General features: G+C 29.7%; 1 protein-coding gene across 10 annotated transcripts in view; it reads left to right on the forward strand.

The window, feature by feature from the left end:
- LOC126865897 (peripheral plasma membrane protein CASK) overlaps positions 1 to 17,887 on the forward strand; it is a 262,104-nt gene that overhangs the window by 4,358 nt on the left and 239,859 nt on the right. For all 10 annotated transcript variants that reach the window (XM_050618839.1, XM_050618842.1, XM_050618840.1 and 7 more), the window contains exon 2: positions 17,620 to 17,732. In XM_050618839.1, coding sequence (XP_050474796.1) covers positions 17,620 to 17,732 — 113 coding nt within the window. The remainder of the gene's footprint in view (positions 1 to 17,619; positions 17,733 to 17,887) is intronic.

Genomic DNA, 17,887 nt, shown 5'->3' on the forward strand with positions numbered 1-17,887 from the left:
AGATTATAGAATTTCGATCCAAAACAATTAATTTTTTCCATTATGTTATCACATATCAAATTATTTATAATTTATATTTTTCTATTGAAAAAAGATTTTTAAAGTTATATCAAAAAATTCGAAAAAATTATTCATTTCGATTTTTAACTTCTATTTCTAGAAATATCTTTTGCTAGTATCAGCTTAAAGCACATCATATTTACAAAAATGTGTTAGATGCTATTTTATGAAAATCTAAGATAAGATGTAAGTAATTAATTTTTGTCTACAAAAAATTATTTATTAAGTGTAACTTTTCAAGGAATCTGTCTGGCCTTCTTATTTGTTCTTTTTATGTACATTATACGAGTAATTTATTTAGTACCATAGCAATAGATGCACTATTCGTTTCTTACATGTATGTAGCTCTTTGGCATATCGCCAATTGTTACCGATGATGTGAAGTTGGATTCTGCTTAATAGAAACGAAGTGTCATCGATCCTAATGAATCGCGTCTAAAATGGAACGATACAAAGTCGACATTAGCTAAATGTTTGCGAAATGTTTTTGTCGCAATATATTTTGTGCTCTACATTTTCTAAATGTATCTTAAATAACAAAATTTATATATACCTTTTTATTTATTACGTTATTAAATATATATTGTTAATATTACATTATTATTACTTCTTTGAAATACAATGTGATAATAGAAAGAAGTAAAGTAAAAACCATAGTTTAACAAACAAGATACGAAAAACACAAAATTCTTTTAAAACTCTGGTGTTAATATCCAATAAAGTGTCAGAAATGCATCTGAGATCAGCTTGCTAGGAAGTTTTTACTTGATATTGGTCAAGTATTTCCCTTTTAAGCACTCATACCCTTCCTGTTGATATATCGTGAGTCCAATATAGTTCCATTAAAATATCGACCACATCCGACTTCGATAGCCTGGGAATTGATGCTTGAAGATTATAACAGACCAGAACGAGATTTCCCAAGTGATGTCGCATTAATATCATTGCTGTCAATCTGTTCTTGAATGCATGTTTTAAAATAAATAGTCGTCTAAGATAATCGACGGTACAAAATAGTGGTCGAATTTCATGAATTTCTTAAGTACTATGCATCCTACAGAGATTTTCTAAAGAGTTTAAGGATAAATAATCGACTTGCCCTTTGCCATTACCATCTTTGAACAGGATATTGATTGTATGCTGGTTTACCATTATCCGCTGTGGTCATTAGCCCATGAATGACTGTATAAACTTCGATGTCCTAAGAATAGTTTAGAACGAAACTTCTATGTTCACCTCTCTATCTACCTCCATTGACGGTATTCCATTGAGGAACAGCATTTAAGTACGAGCAGCTAGCGTTATATTGGACATTACATAGCTACGTTTGATCGACATGGTCAAAAAAGGAAGAAACTATATTCTAAATTAGTACAACTTCTTATGATATCTGAGAATTAAAAAAATTGCAGTAATAGTTGCAATTCCTTGAAGTTTAGAATTGCTACATAACTTAGATTTAGTTTAGACAAAATTGTGTTGCATTGTCTTTTTTTCTTTTTTTTTTTTTTATTTAGTCGAAACGTATGATTTAATGACACAACGATGGTTGTAGTTATATCTGACCCAGTTTTTTGTGAGAGGATACCTATATTAATGAAAAGTTGCAAATATTTCGTGTATTCGGAGCAACTGTCCGTGAGTGAAACGCTGAAAGTGGTTTTCTTTGTTTCCGTACGTTATAAATAGAGGATATAACGGGTATTTGTGGAAAGCAATCGTATTTATCGCGGATCTCATACATGGTATCAATTCCCCGAGGATTTTTATTCTAAAATATTGATAGGTTCCGATGACTGGTCGGTGTGAACAGTTTTAAATTACCGTAATTCTTATACCTATACTGTGTTTATAACTATCTTCACTAGAGCTACGTGATGAATACGTTTTTAAAAAATATATAAAGTTGTTGATTTATTATTTCCCCAAACAAGCCTGAGATAAAATGTTATTAACGATCAAAATTGAAATGCAAATGACTGTTATCCATCCTTGGAATCATTAAATTTGTCAGAACGTGTCAAATATGTAAATAAATTCAGTACAAATAATTTCAGCAAATGTTTGTTGTTATTGATATATGTAAATGAATTCTGCGATACGTTCTATTCAAATTGATAGATCATATTTTCTTATGAAAACAGATTTATAATCTTTTAAATAGGCTATAAATTAAGAAATATAGGTTGCTGTGAAAAATGTCCAAAAATATAAATAAATATTACATTATTATTTTGTTAGGCAATTAATATGTCTAACAATGTGTTTTAGGTGATTCAATAACCTGTAAATAATGTGATCTTTGTATTCATCGATATTATCCCCTTTTTGCTTGAATCGCTTTTTTAATTCGTTCGCCTGTTTATGATGTATTGATGTTTTGTTCATTTCACGATCGAATTAATTTTTTATTCATAGTAGAATTCAAATCCAGTAGCTACAAAGATACGTCTGTGCATATATTAAATCGTTCATAAATAATAGTTTTAAACAGCTTGTATTTTGTATATAGGATTAATTTATTTGTCAAATATAAAGCTTCACAAATTTTCATAATTTGCATACTTTAACAAATCATACGCATTTCTCATAAAAATTAGTTTTGCATTAGGAAGAAATTAATTATCCTAGTCGTTCGTAACATCTAAAATACCTACTTTGTAAACTCAGATTCTAGATACAGTTTGATATAGTTTGATAATCGTTCGATTTACAATTCACGTAATCTTTCGATTTTATCAATACTATTCATCATTACTTAGATTCATAGATTTCTAGTAGATTTTATTAATAGAATTACCTACACATTTCAATTCAGCAATAGTACCTATCCTGAATCAATTTTCGCTAATATCTAACCGTAATGATTTCACACTGCTGCTACAGAATCCTCATAATAGAACTACGCATTAATCCTACACTAATTATTTCGTTGAATGTTCGAGACATACGATGGTAACTAGAAATGATAAAGATATTGACGGTTTCAAGGTGTTAACAGCAATAGGAGCTTACTGTACAATGCTTTATTTAATGTACGTCAGTTATTTAATGTATATCAAGGGCAAAATGTATTTTTGTCCTGTACGTGAAGGATGACAGACTTTAGAGCTAGGTCGATGCGAGCGTGTAGTCGAGGATACTGAAGTGAGAAAGTTTGATCCTCTCCAGTTCAGAAGTGGTATTGAATTGCTGAAATCTTCTTGGCAGATCACGGGAAAGATCACTATGGATGCAAACTGACATTCCATTGTACCAAATAAATTTGGAATTTTACACTTTCTATGTCAGGTGTCAAAATTCTCCAGATTTTCAAGCCAGTAAAGTAACTATGTATATTAGTTAGTTATGAGAATTGAAGATTGTGATTTTCATTTTTTTTTTTTTTTTAATAGAATAATACGGTGAATCATTTCCTTTAATGAGTAACAACAATTAGTACAAAGAATTATTTCAAGGATCTATTTTGCTTTCAAAACTTCCAATATCGTCACGCTGGTTTATAACACACTTGGAAAAAAAATTATGCAAATAAGTATAATGAATTTATGTATCAAAGAATATATTCTTAGAGTTATGTTGATAGTATTTACTATGAATATCTATGATATATTTGAATATAGGAGCAATTGATATTTCAATATTAAAGGTAAAAAAAACCTCCGCATAATCGTATGGTAATACAAATGTAGATTTCCCATTGGCATTCTAAATTCGAGAGAATAATATAATTCTCCTTTTCAGCGTGTAATATAACAAATTGGCAGAGGATTTATTAAGAACGGGAACAGCATCTAAACTATTTATCGCGTTTTGCATATGCCTTGGATCTGACTTGGCTAATTTTTACGATATGCATATGATACTAATTTAGATGCAGAATATATTATAGCGCCGGTTTAGTAGAAGAATCATTAGAAAGTCGTAAATTCGAATATATTTGTAAAAATTAACTTTAACAATTTACTACTTTGTGGATAGTGATGACAGAAGTATCATTATTTTACCCAATAAAGTTATTTGACGAAAGAAATGGCACAATTTATAGAATTGTTTCAACCATCTTGTGAATAGAACAATATTTTATTAGATACTCCGAGAATCTAAGATTATTATTTATATTGCAAAAGAGCATTTTTATATTAATCCTTAAACTGTAAAATGGATATTCCATGCTATTTCGGGCTATTTCGACCGGGTTGTGTTTCTCACAAGGGAGTAGGTAGAAAACCCTTTTTTCTCCCCGTCTAAAAAGTGTTATTTGGCGAAAATTTTGAGATAACTTTAATTTAGAATGTTTGAAGATGTTATATGAATCTTTTGGATTGTCTTAACATATGTTGCCTACTGAAAAATTCATTGGACATGAAAGACCCACGTTTACAGTTTGATGGTACCGTAGAAAACGTTAACAAATGATTGTATTATTAATCGCTCCTTGTTTCAAATCGATATTCCTGAAAAGTTTCCTGTATAGTTCTATATCACTCTTTTACAAGTGTGCTTAAGATCTTAGAATCTATAGTTATTTGAAGGAAGAATTGTGCAAATGTTTTTCTATGACGCTTGTGACTCTAATTTAATGTTTTAATGTTATGAACATACAGAGATCTTTTTTATTATATTTTTCTTTATTTTTCTTTTTTATTATATTTTTCTTAGCTAACGTTATGTACTCCTTAACAAGGTCTCGAGCTTTGTACAATGTCTATATATCTGAAATTGCCGTTTCGCTTCTTAAAACATGTAAGCTTTAATGCCTGACTGACTTTATGACTTCACTATATCTTTTCTATCGACGGGTAAGCGTTTCTCAGCTGTCTGCAACATTTATACAAAACTAGATACGCTCACATCCTCGAAGCTTCTTTATAGCTTCTCTATTTCATAATACATAATAAGTTTCACTAATAATTATATTCGTAAATTGCAACTCATTATCTCTACGACTTCTCGATTCTGACCAGCTAACCCGTAATTTATATGAATTCAATAACGCGGAAACAAGTGAGTATGGAGCTAGAGTATCATTGTCGATACGGCGTGGCTTCGACGATGTACTTCATCGAGCATCCTTTCTGTCTTCTCAAATGCGCCTCACCTAATTCTGTTGCAATTCAGTCTGTGGTTTTGCACAATTTCTTGTTTAATTGTGCATCCATTGTTACGTAATATCTATTCTGTTATCAATTTTGTTATAATAAACAGGAACTCTAAATTATGATTCAGGTTTGTCTTATCAATCTTACTATAGTAAATAATTAGTTCTTTATCTGCTCAATAGTGTGGAACTTTCTTTGTTTTTAGAATTTACAAATTTTGAGACATAACTCGGATAAAGAGATCAACTGATAGAAAGGCTGTCAAACTTATCTTAAGCAATAATATGTATTATATAAGCAATAACGTATATTTTATATTATATATTAGGTATATCGATAACTCAATCATTGTAAAAAGAAGTTAGTCTTGGTAAGGTCTTAGTAAGTGATTTAAATTTATAGTCTACTGATTTTGTAAGGAGCTCGGAGATACTACTTTTAATGAATAAGTCTCACCCATCCTTCACTTTTCCAACTTAATTTGTCTCTTGGTGTGCAATTGACATAACGGTAAAAAATTAACATAATAAAAGAATAAATTATTTTATGTAAAACAAAGGATCAAGATTCATATGTAAATTCAAACATAAATTAATATAAGGAACAGATTAGGATTAATTTTCCATTAATATGTATATTTTAATATGTCGAAAAATTTAACGAAATACCCGGAATAATCCGAATATTTATAAGCAATAGTGTAAAGCAGGTTAGAAATTGCTATAGTTACTAAAAGATTTAATGATTTCCGTATAAATTAAGCAAGTATAAATAAAAATTAAATTATAAATAAAAATAAGCGCATATGGTATTGTGCGCTAGATAGTATTGTGTATGTGTATGAAAATGAAATGAACAGCAACGAGGCGATAACTGTTGTCAAAAATTTGTGTGATGCTTCCAGGTAGAATAGTATAACTACCCATACATACCGACAGTATGTAAAATTTCGATCGAGCGGTTGGAGTCCTGCATGGCAATCATGCATTGGATGTTCTACGCATGGTTCCGACAACTAGTGATGAATGTTAAAAAAATGCTTTAAATTGAGCATCTGTCAATACAGAATGTGAGATATATATGGTAACTCTGAATATGTAATATCGAACTTTTGGTTTTATTTTAAAATACGATATATACTATACGTAGTGCATATCTACATGCATATACTATATATGAGAACTATTTTAATCGAGTAACGTAGTATATTTTCGTTTATTTTATTAATAGAATTTGTTTTATAAATAGAATATATCTATCTTATACTTCTTAGATAATTACAATCATTTTGAACATTCACTATATCTGTATTAGGCACGACTACAGTTACTGGACAAAATTCATAATATTTCAACAGTCATGTTTTTAATATAATCTTCTCGTTCCTAAATTTGTTAAGATACAAATTATTCTATTTAATGTAAAATTGTGGTATTATATTGTTATAGTTATTGTCCAATTTAATGTAAAAACATAAAATTACAAATCTATAACTTTTATTTTGCCAATTTAACGATGTTTGTGAATTAGTAAATTATTGTACAAGAGGATCCATTGAATCGAATCAATTAATCAAGGTATTGGAAATAGTTATTTCAAAATAAGCTGCCAATAATAATCCACTATTCGGGACGTAAGTCTTTCGAGAACAGTCATACGAAATAGTTCAGTGTATGGGATAACAACGCTAGTAGTCCATCGTTCAGAACGAAGCACACAGTGAATTGTCATCCACTTGCTCTTTATGTCCAACCAGTTGTCCAATATTAATTTAGCGAGCGACCTTTGTGAGAGAATTGTAAACCAGAAAGGTTGTCTCGGGATTTACAATACTGAGGAAGAGATAATCCATGCGGTTTAATCGTAACGATATATATACGTTATACACACACACACATGTGGTATATAAACGGTATATCGGCATATTCTGCAAATAAAAAAGTCAAATGATGGAGATGAAATATTTCACTGTATTATTATATTTCTATTATTAGATTACTGGACATGAAATTCTTTTTTAAATATAGTTGACCACATTTAATTAAAGTAATTCCAATGCACTTTGTCAATAATTAACTAATTTCGTTATTCTACTATTACACGAAAATTCTATTTATTTCTGATACAATTAATAATATTTGTATTATAAATCTTTTTACCACTTAGTATATTTACGTAATTTATAGAAAATGTATTGTTCTTTGATGTGATTGACCTGACAAATTCAAAACCAATAATATCGTACATACGTATAATATAAAATAAATTAATTTAATATTATATTCTTTTACATTTATCGTTTCTTTTATAGCTAATTTGTACAATACGTTCAGATGAAAAATTGTATTTAACTACAATATTTTCTTGTGAGCTAACAACCATCCAGTTATGAAAGATTAATTCAGTACTCAGGTATGATTAATTGGCAATTTCTGCCAAGAAAGCTGTTATCACGTGTTAAGGATGGTATATAACAGTTCTGAAATGATTTAGATATTGCAATATACCCTGGATATGATTCTACAACGTAAACGTAGATTTCTTTCATTTCACGATTTTTTTTTTTTTTAATTAAATTAGGTGTCAAAGATATTCCGTTTATTACTAACAGATCCGGAAAGATTTTCTCGTTTTAATCTACTTATACATAATCGCGATAAAAATGAGAAATATAATTACTTAAGTTTTAGTAGTATTCATTAATGAAAGCTAAAAGTCACTACCGTTAGAATGCTTTAAAAGAATTATTCTTCATTTCTCATGAGAAATACAACATTAGTGCAATTTTGCATGGAAACTACTTTTTAAGGATTTACTTTTTTACGTATTTTTATCTCTCCTTTCGAGAGGTAATTATACTTCTACTCCACAAATTATATTGTAGCATAAGTCGTAGAAGTAAAAAAAATAGACTTAAGAAGCGATTAAAGCTTGAACGTGTGCATATATTACCATTATAATTACCGTAAATTGTTTAAAGCCGTATTCCAGGAAGCAAATGTAGATAATATTACCGAATAATATATATTAGAGCGTTACGATTCGAATTAAAAATGTGCCCAGATATACGTTTATTTTTCGAATTCTTATATTACTACTTGTTGTAATTGAAACTTTTGATGAGAGAGGCTACATTTTACTTTTTAAATTTATGTTTTAATTTATTTCCCAAAAGCATCTTTTGTCATTTAATTGACAATAAACGAGGAAGATGTTTTTCAATATTGGAATGATATTGAAATTTAATGTAAATAATTGCAGTCATTTTTATGCAATACTAGCGAAGCAGTAATTGATTGTTGGCCCTATTCTCATATTTTCAAATATTTGTAGCGTTTTTGCTAAAGTAGTATTATAACATTTTAACGATGCAATTTTTCCAATGATTTTATATTTGAATATAGTACTGGGTCATTTTTAACGTAAAACTTTCTATATTAATAACATTTCTCATTTAATATTTCTCATGTTTTAAACGTTTGTACCGTTCTTATTAGATTGTTAGTAGCTGAACATTTCTAAGAATTTACTGTTGAATTTTAAACTAGTTTATTTTGAGCATTGAGTTTTTTCCATTTTCATAATGTTTCTCATTGATGTCTCCCGTTATACGCTTTAAATATTCCACCATCTTTATTAAATAAATATAATATTTTAATAACTGAATATTTCATGCGACTTACTGTTGCAATTTTAATTAGGTAACTAGGTTATTTTTAATAACAGATTTTTATTCATGTTTATCATATTGGTATTCGATATTAAATTTCAGTATCCGGTATGAAATTCTTAGACTAGTTTTTTTTTTAATAAATAACTTAACTGCTAAAATACGGCGTGAAAAATATTTCTAACAGGCATAGTTTCGCCATTAATTGAAAAAAGAGAGACTAAATTGAGTTTGCTGTTAAAAGGTAGCAAATTTAGAAAAGGGTAATTGTTACAGCAAACATACAAAATAGTTTGAACAAGAATAGAGTATCGAAAGTAGATAACTGATGTTTACGCATACAAAGTATTAAAAACATGCAAAGTCATGTATGTCAAACATCTGTGTTATATGGGCAGAGCTTATGCAGAACATATGCAAAATGTATGTAAAGTTAAAAGGGGTGCAAGCGATTTAAAAACTTTAAAATTCTTTACAAGCATTCCGGGAGCTTCAAGATAGCTATTTCAGTTGTTAAGGTTAAATTCGCATGGGCATTTAAAATATTGTAGTAGAATAAGTACAAACAAATAATGTAGACGATACATTCTCGGATAATGAATACTGAGTTACGCGATATAGAAGTAATGAAGTCGAAATGCAAATGATTATTTAATGAAAACAGTTACTTTACATAATATGTTATCATTAACGTTATAATTTGTTAATTAGATGATATAACATATTTACGTAAGTATTTGTACAGTATCTACTTAAGTACCTGTATAATTACATTGTACAAAATGTTCCATAAAATTCTGCAATTTTATGAAAGATCAAATTAAGGGCGTTTATATGTCCTATTAAAATAATTTTTTGTATGATTAAAGATTTTATTTAAGGAACACTAAATAGGAATGGTACGTTAAAAGCAAAGATGTGTTTCAGTCATGCTTGAATTACTCGGAATGAGCGTGTAACTTGTAGCAGTAAACGTGTGAAGTTCAATTACGATAGCTTGAGCTTTAATTTACAAGTCACGATAGGGTTAAATATGATAATTTCTGCCGTCGATACGAATACTTCAATTGCAATCTGTTTACAAAGTATATAATTTGTTTAACGAGGCAACGAAACATTATTTCTTATATAAACGTTTCATGACATTGTAAAATGATGTTCACGAGTCCAGTTTAAATTACATCAAAATATAATTTTTGTTGAAAGACTATATAATGGTTAAATTATTGATCATTATTTCTGCTCCATTAATTTTTGAACTTCATTATTGAATCGTTATTTTAATAGTCACCTCATTAGGTTAATACCCTTAACAATTTATAAGTTAATGTACTTAACACAGTATACATGTATTACATTATGTATTATATTCTATAAAACTATTCTGAAAATATATGTTGACATTCTTCTCATAGTAACGAAGATCGGCAAAATCACAGACTCAATAAATCATCTCCCATAAATGGGATATGGGCGAGGTATAAAGTTTACTGTATAAAGTAATGATATGGATGGAGCTTTTGGGATTTCATTGTTCGCGAAACCGATTTCTGACTGATGCCATATTCATCCGCTGTTTCAGGCTGGGGTATTGTATGCTTTTACTATGCCTATACTTATACTTACATTCACCCCTTGTGATCCCACATCGAATTTAGTCTTCGTGTTCTACTTCGTTCGACATTTTTCAGTTTGCATATATAGAACAAATTTTATCGTGTTATAAATTGATTCAATAGAAAAACATTAGTATATTTCTATATATAAAAAAAGTTCCATTTAATTTACCGAGAAAAATTATGTCAGGATTAAGCTGATTAAAAGTTAATAAATCATCACTAAAAGATTATTTCTTCGATTTAGATGATACGTGGAGTACAATCAATATTTTATTATGCCCTCTTTTATACATAATGCATTATAGAATATGTAAGAGAGTCTCATTGACGATTCTGTCTTGATTAATTGACGTTTCCGCCTAGGAAGTTCTGCTAGTCTTCTGTTCCTTTTTAAACGGATCCAAGTTTTCTACTCTACGCCCACAGTAACACAATTTAAATTATGCACTTTGATCGAACGTACAATTACTTTGTGCATGTCCTCATTCTATTTTCTCACTTTTTTTCTCAAGCGTGCAACGAATTTGTAAATCATAAGTACTACATTGTTTCGCATAGATTTCCATAGATATTGGTACTCTTTAGCTTGAGCTCTTTTTCTTGGTTATTTTCTTTTTCATGACTATATAGGTATATTTCGCAATACATTATGTCGAACAATAGCTATGTTTAGAATAAATTAATTGTCAAAGTTCGAACGAAACTTATATGTTAATGTATTATTTTGTTCGGCAAATCTGAATTTTAATTTATGAATTTAAACAAATTTCTCATATCTGCTGCATCTCTTATGTCTGTCACTAATTATTATTATCGAATGTTTGGGAGTCATATAAATATTTAATGTGTCAAGTATCATGGATTTATAAATGTAACACAGAATACTTTGCAAATTAATACATCATTTAATTCTCACGAACAGTATTATTTTTTTTAAATGTTTCACATCCTCCTCTGATTTAGACACTTTATTTATCTATATACATTAATAAGACAAGTTGTGAAATACAAGTTCATCGCAACGCACATTACTCAAAGAACTAATTCCACCCGGTATCTATCTCGTAATTACTTCGTTAATGAGGCTTGTCCCTGTTGTAACAAATGAATAATTTTAGCTATTCAAACATCACGACTGTTATTTTGTATAAAACAAGAACTCTCTTTAATTAATGTATCTGCTTACTTTACCTCATCAACGTGTACTTCTCTAAATACCCACAAATTAGTGACGCTTTACTACTTTATTTTATACATATAAGTAGAATGATCTTTGGCATTAAATCAAGTCGACCGTACTCTAATGATGCAACTAAACAAATCTTCTTTTAATTTTCAAACTGTTGTACTTTAACCACTGAATGAATCCTTCGCAGAAACACGACTAGTGTACGGAATATTCATGTTAAAACTCCCCTTACACAATCATTACAGTAGTCTATTTGATATTTACTAAATAAACTCCCAGTATTAATTTGTCATATGACGGGGAGCAGCGAGAACTTCTATCTAGATTCTGAATTGCACAAGGAAATTGGACGTGTATTTATACGTCTACGTATGGTATACATTTTGTGTGGTTCTCTCTCTCTCTCTCTCTCTAGATAAATTGCTCCTGAACATTTGATTATGCATTGAAATGTATGAAATTAAAAGATATACAATCAAACTGTTTATGCAATTTTAATGTTCTATTAAATTTTATTAAGTCCGGAGATAGATTATATAAAAATAGAAGAATGTATAAGTTTTCTTATTTTCCGTCATATGTTACTTTAGGACGTAATTTGAATAATTTTCTAATTAAAAAATCGGATAAATCTTCATTTCTGCTTAGAAGGTTAGCCGAAATTTTTTAGGATAATATAGCATCTGTGTTTTTAGTTTATTAACTTAGTAATTGTTTTTTTAACATAATATGACGTTGTTTTACCTTTCATTATATGTAAGATCATTTTCACGTAAAATCAGTTTCCGTCTTTATAAATATGATCTTTGAAGATGTGTTAATTATAAACATAAGCCACTACTTAAGAAATGTCTCCTCTTATAATCTCTCTTTTTATAGCTCGTTTTCTTACGATGTATTACTTCCACTTATCTTGGTTATACATCTTCAGAGAATGCTATACATCCCTTTCATTAAAAACGATTTCTTCAATACAATCTTCCTTGTTATAATATTACATTCGTTACAAATATATATATATATATATAATTTATTACTATGATTTTATATCTTGGTATAAATTAATAAATTTTTCAAACAAAACATTTATTACTCAGTTTTTGAATTAAGAAATATTCTTCAGAGTATCTTTTAATTGAAATTTTAAATTGTATATTAAAAATTTGCGTGTACATAATTACATTTCATCGAGAAGCGGCGATAATAAAAGAAGTATTTATCATATGTTGAATATGAAAAAATAAAGAAAGCCGTTCTTTTGTAGAGTACAATGCTTTGACTCTCAATAGCAATTGACGTATTATATACCCGGAGTTAAATAAACTTTTGATTAAACCTTTTAATGGGTCACTGTAAAGCAATCGTCGGCTTTTTCTTCTTTTTTATTAGCTTTGTCCATGCATTTCTGGGAGTCGCTGAATTAACCGTTGTATGCAACACAGTGAGCGAAAATTTAAAAATCGGAAAAGGTCACTTCACAAACTCGCGCATCAACTTTTGATTGGCGTTTTAATTACTACCACTTAAACTTCAATTCTCGTGACAAGTCGCGTAGGGAAAAGCCTAGTTTTTTCTTCCACGGTCGAGTCAATGGCTTTAGTTGGCAGATCTACTATATTCTAGAAAATCGCTTTCCGCAAACTCGTTAATCCATCGATCTTAATATTTAAAGGGAAAGGTAAACTTTTAATCAAATATTTTATAAAAAATCATTTAAAAAATGGATCGTTGTAAATTTATAAAATTTTAACTTCGAATTGATTCTTATGAGTAGCCTTGCATATACTTCTATTTGATTTACAAATATTGGAATTGTTTGGAATTTTAGAGCCTACAATCAATCTATTTGGTCTCTCGTTTACTCGAGAATAAAGAAATATTATACATTTATATAATTCTTTGCATTTTTTAGCTTTTTTCTTGTGAAAAGTTTTATACATCTACTGCTGCAATATGCAGAATTCGCAGCACAAAGCAAACGAACTACATTTACCTACTTAATGCTATCTGAATACAAAATATTTTTTAAGTTTAAATATAAAGTATAATAGGAACGTTTCAGACACAAATCATATAAAATGATGTATATAAGGCTGACTGTAAAACCTCGGTGACGTGCAATAATACCTTGATATATTAAAGTTGAAGATCTACGAAATTCTTGTCGATAGTTCCAACAAGCAAAAATAAAGCTTCCAATTTGTGTTTGAGCAAAGAGAAGAAGAAGAACTTGCTATATACGCTCGTTCCCATCGTTCTCTGGTCCTACATTCCTACATGGTATCTTCGGTTAAGACGCTTTCCTTTGATTCCTCTCATTGACCTAATTGACTGTGATCCCAGAGGTCTCACTTTACAATTGGCCGATTGTCGGTTGAAGATACCTTAAAAACCTCTATTTCTCACTTTTTTACATTAAATCTTCCTAGAAACCTGATTTTTGTTCACTACAATTATACAGATCTGCAGGATGAGTCTTCTAAAACTAACATTTGAGATATGTATTGTCAAAATTCTTAATTATGCGGGAGGATGATTTAGACAACAATTAAATGCTTAGTATAATTTCATGTGATTTTTTATTGGTTGACGTGTAGAGATTATATTTAACATTAAAACATTATTAAGCCATTCGTTTATGTGATATTTTCTTTAATGAGGAAACGTTAGTATATAGTATAATTATGTAGAGTGATGTTTTTTTAAATTAAACGTAATTTTTTCCAGAAAATGGTACAATCTAATGAGTCAGATCAAAGTTTTACCTTTCAGGTAATATTTTCTCAATATTTTACTAAAAGATATTTACAGGAATATTTCTTTTATGCTCTTCCATGTATTTAACGAAGATCGGAAAATGACTTTCTGCCTCGTTCCAATGAAACTGGGAAGTAAACACGTAGAAATTAAAATTCTAGCAAATTCTCAAAATCGTAAACGAATGCAGATGAACATAAGTATTAAAGAGATGCGTTCAAACCGAAAAATACGGTCGAGTGCACATCTAAATATTTGATGAATTTCCAGACTCCAATTTATTAAAAATGGAACTTTTGATGAATGAAATTCTATTCTATTTTTTTCAACGTGGGCACTTTTAGCGAGGATTTCCTTTTATTTAATTGCAGAATGAATTAAAAAGTTATTTCATAAATATTAATTCTACTTGGACTATTTATGAGGAAAATGTACTCACTTTATTAATTCATGTAGTTTACTATAGCAAATTTTTTGTTAAATATTTCTTTCTAGGACAACATCATAAATAGTCTTCTAACAGGCAATTTGCCACGTAAGTTATTGTTATCTCGTTAAATATGTGAAATTTTGTACTATAGCATAGCTTTCGAACTATATTCGTATGTTTAAGATAAAAATACTGCATGTAATGTGACACTTATATCCTTAATGTAACAGATTTTACTTTGTCGTAACGGAAAATCTTTATTTATACTCTTTCTGTTTATGCTACTTAATGTTTCATACTTATCTACTTAATAAGTTTTTTTGATAACACTTTTTTATACTGTAAACAGATTACGATGCTCGAAAGTTAATTTAAAGCGTCACAATGTTTGCCATTAATCGATAGCTGTTAAGTAACAACGAGGTGTCGATAATTTCTTGCAAAAAGTGGGACACGAACAAGCACACCTTCTTATTGGGTTACTGCGGTTGAAGATTGTCGAATTACTGCGCTTTTACCGACGAAAGTTGAAGTATGTCATTTTGCATAATCCATTTAATAACAGAAGGTGTAAAAAGAATGGAAAGGTGCCAACTGTTTGAGATTTCCATTCTTAAATATGGAAATGTTTTCATTGCATATCGAGATATTTATAACTACGATACTTAGTCACTTATAGGAAATTTAAGTGTACCAAAACGTACAGAAATCCTTAGCAAATAGCAAGTAAGTTTTACTTGGTTTTACATATTTTTCCAAAGTAAAGGAGCTTTCTAAATGTTTATATTTGGATATCTTTCGTATGATATTGTTTGCAAAGTAAAGCATTTCTTTTATAATATTCTAGTTATATTTATTTATAATATTTCGAGATATTTTCTTATTCATAGAATAGAAGGGAACAGTAACGGAAGAATTTCATTGTACAATTATACACTGTTGTATCGAAGATACAATGGAATGTAAAGCTTGATCCTGTCGATGATATCGTAAGATATGTTAAGGTTGAAGTCGGGTTCTGCTCAGTTATCGTCTCCTTGGTTCTTGACACGAATCTTCGAGTGCCTAGGTATGAACTTTTTCTCGGTGGAGCATTTATGTGAGAATACTTGTTGCTCAATGGAACAATTTATAATCCAGTTAAATGAGACGGACTTTAATCTTTTGTAAACATGCGTGTCTGGATTTTGTTTTACCCGATTTGCTCTGCACGACTACTCACGATCTAGATTGTAGCTACACGTGAAATAAATACCACGTAAAATTTCATAAATCTTGATTCAGGATTATATTATGTTACTGTGAAAAGATTTGCAATGCAGGAATAATTAGGTACATGTTGTTATTATTACTTATTGACTTATTTGCATATTCCATTATGGATCAGTTAAAGTAATTAAATTTGATTTGCATTGGCTTGGTATTATAAATGCAAATAGTTGCCAGCATACAATGAAAGCAGAAACAAATTGATTAGATCTTACGAGAATATTAATAGTTGCTGTAGCTGTAAAGTTTACATCTATCTATATTTTAATATATATTTTTTTATTTTATTATAGTACAACGTTCTTTCTCTTTCTAAATATTTTTCTATCGGATACTTCTGAAAGATATTTTAACATTAGCTACAATGTGTAATAACAAAAATTCACACTCGAATACCAAATACATAAAACACGAAATTGGAATAAGAAAAAATGTTCTTTGCAACATATTTATTCTTTCTAGAATTCTTCTTGCAAAATTCCTCGTGAAATATTTTTCCTACTTCCAGAGCCGAATCATTTTACAATATCATGTTTTATATGAAACACACTGTGTTATTTACATATACACATATGTATGTATACCTGTAATTCGCACGTTGAATTTAATCAAAATCGGTGACCTAGATATCCGGCAATCCTCTTATAAATGCATGCATACATATTTTGGATGAACCGATTACATAACTTGGTTACTTAGCGAACTTAAAGGGTCAGCGTGCTCGAGACAGATTGCATCGCAGTAATGCGTGGCCAGTTCGATCGCCGGATAGACATCGTTCGATGCATTATGGTTTTCGCGAATTCGATGAATGCGCGCGTGGTTAACATACGGCAAATTAGCCTGATCGATATCGGCACGAATACACCTTCGCTGACGTGCGAATGCTAATTCAGTCATCGCGTTTATAACTCCACAATGGACATTAAGCTTTCAACACAATGAATTGAATTAATTGAAAGGTTGGACGTGAAAATTTTCAATACGGAAATGAGTTCCGAAAAATTGTTCACCGTATAACTTCTATATGTGTATTATATTGTCTTTACTTTTATACTTTGACATCGAAACAAAATAACTGTTCTTGTGTCCCATACTTAACAAATATTATTCAGTTTATCGAAATATATTTTCACGATTCGAATAAAATCTACGAATCATTATAACTGATTTAGCATATACTTAGAAATATTAATAATTTTCTAATTTACTATTTTTTAATGTCTGCAACAAGTGACATAAATGACGAATGAATAGTTTTAAGGTTTTTAGATCAATCAATATAATTTGTATCAAACTTGAGAAATTACTCGAACCAGCATATACTTCATATACGAAATAATAATATGTGTCAACAGATTTTTCAGCATACAGCATTGTTAAATTTCGATATTTTTTTATATATCATATTTACTAATGTCTAAAATAAATTAAGCATTTAATCTCAAACATAACCACAAACGTAACATAATTTAGGACGAGTGAAACGTGAATGACATTTGGCGGTCGTGTTCTTGTTTCAGGGGACCATTCAGCGTGGTTAGGAAATGCATCCACCGGCAGACAGGGCAGACGTTCGCGGTAAAAATCGTGGACGTAGCAAAGTTCACATCCAGTCCCGGTCTAAGCACGAACGGTAAGTTCTCGGAGAATCAGAACGCGTGTATACACTTTGGTGTTTCGCCATTAATTTCCGCCGCTTATCCTGCTCGAAACAAACGTATTCTCTGTGCTCGATTTCATGTTTACGCACTGATTCGAAGTCACGAATTCGCTCGATCCATTGTGTCA

This window comes from Bombus huntii, chromosome 5, assembly GCF_024542735.1.
Source record: "Bombus huntii isolate Logan2020A chromosome 5, iyBomHunt1.1, whole genome shotgun sequence".
Taxonomy (NCBI): domain Eukaryota; kingdom Metazoa; phylum Arthropoda; class Insecta; order Hymenoptera; family Apidae; genus Bombus; species Bombus huntii.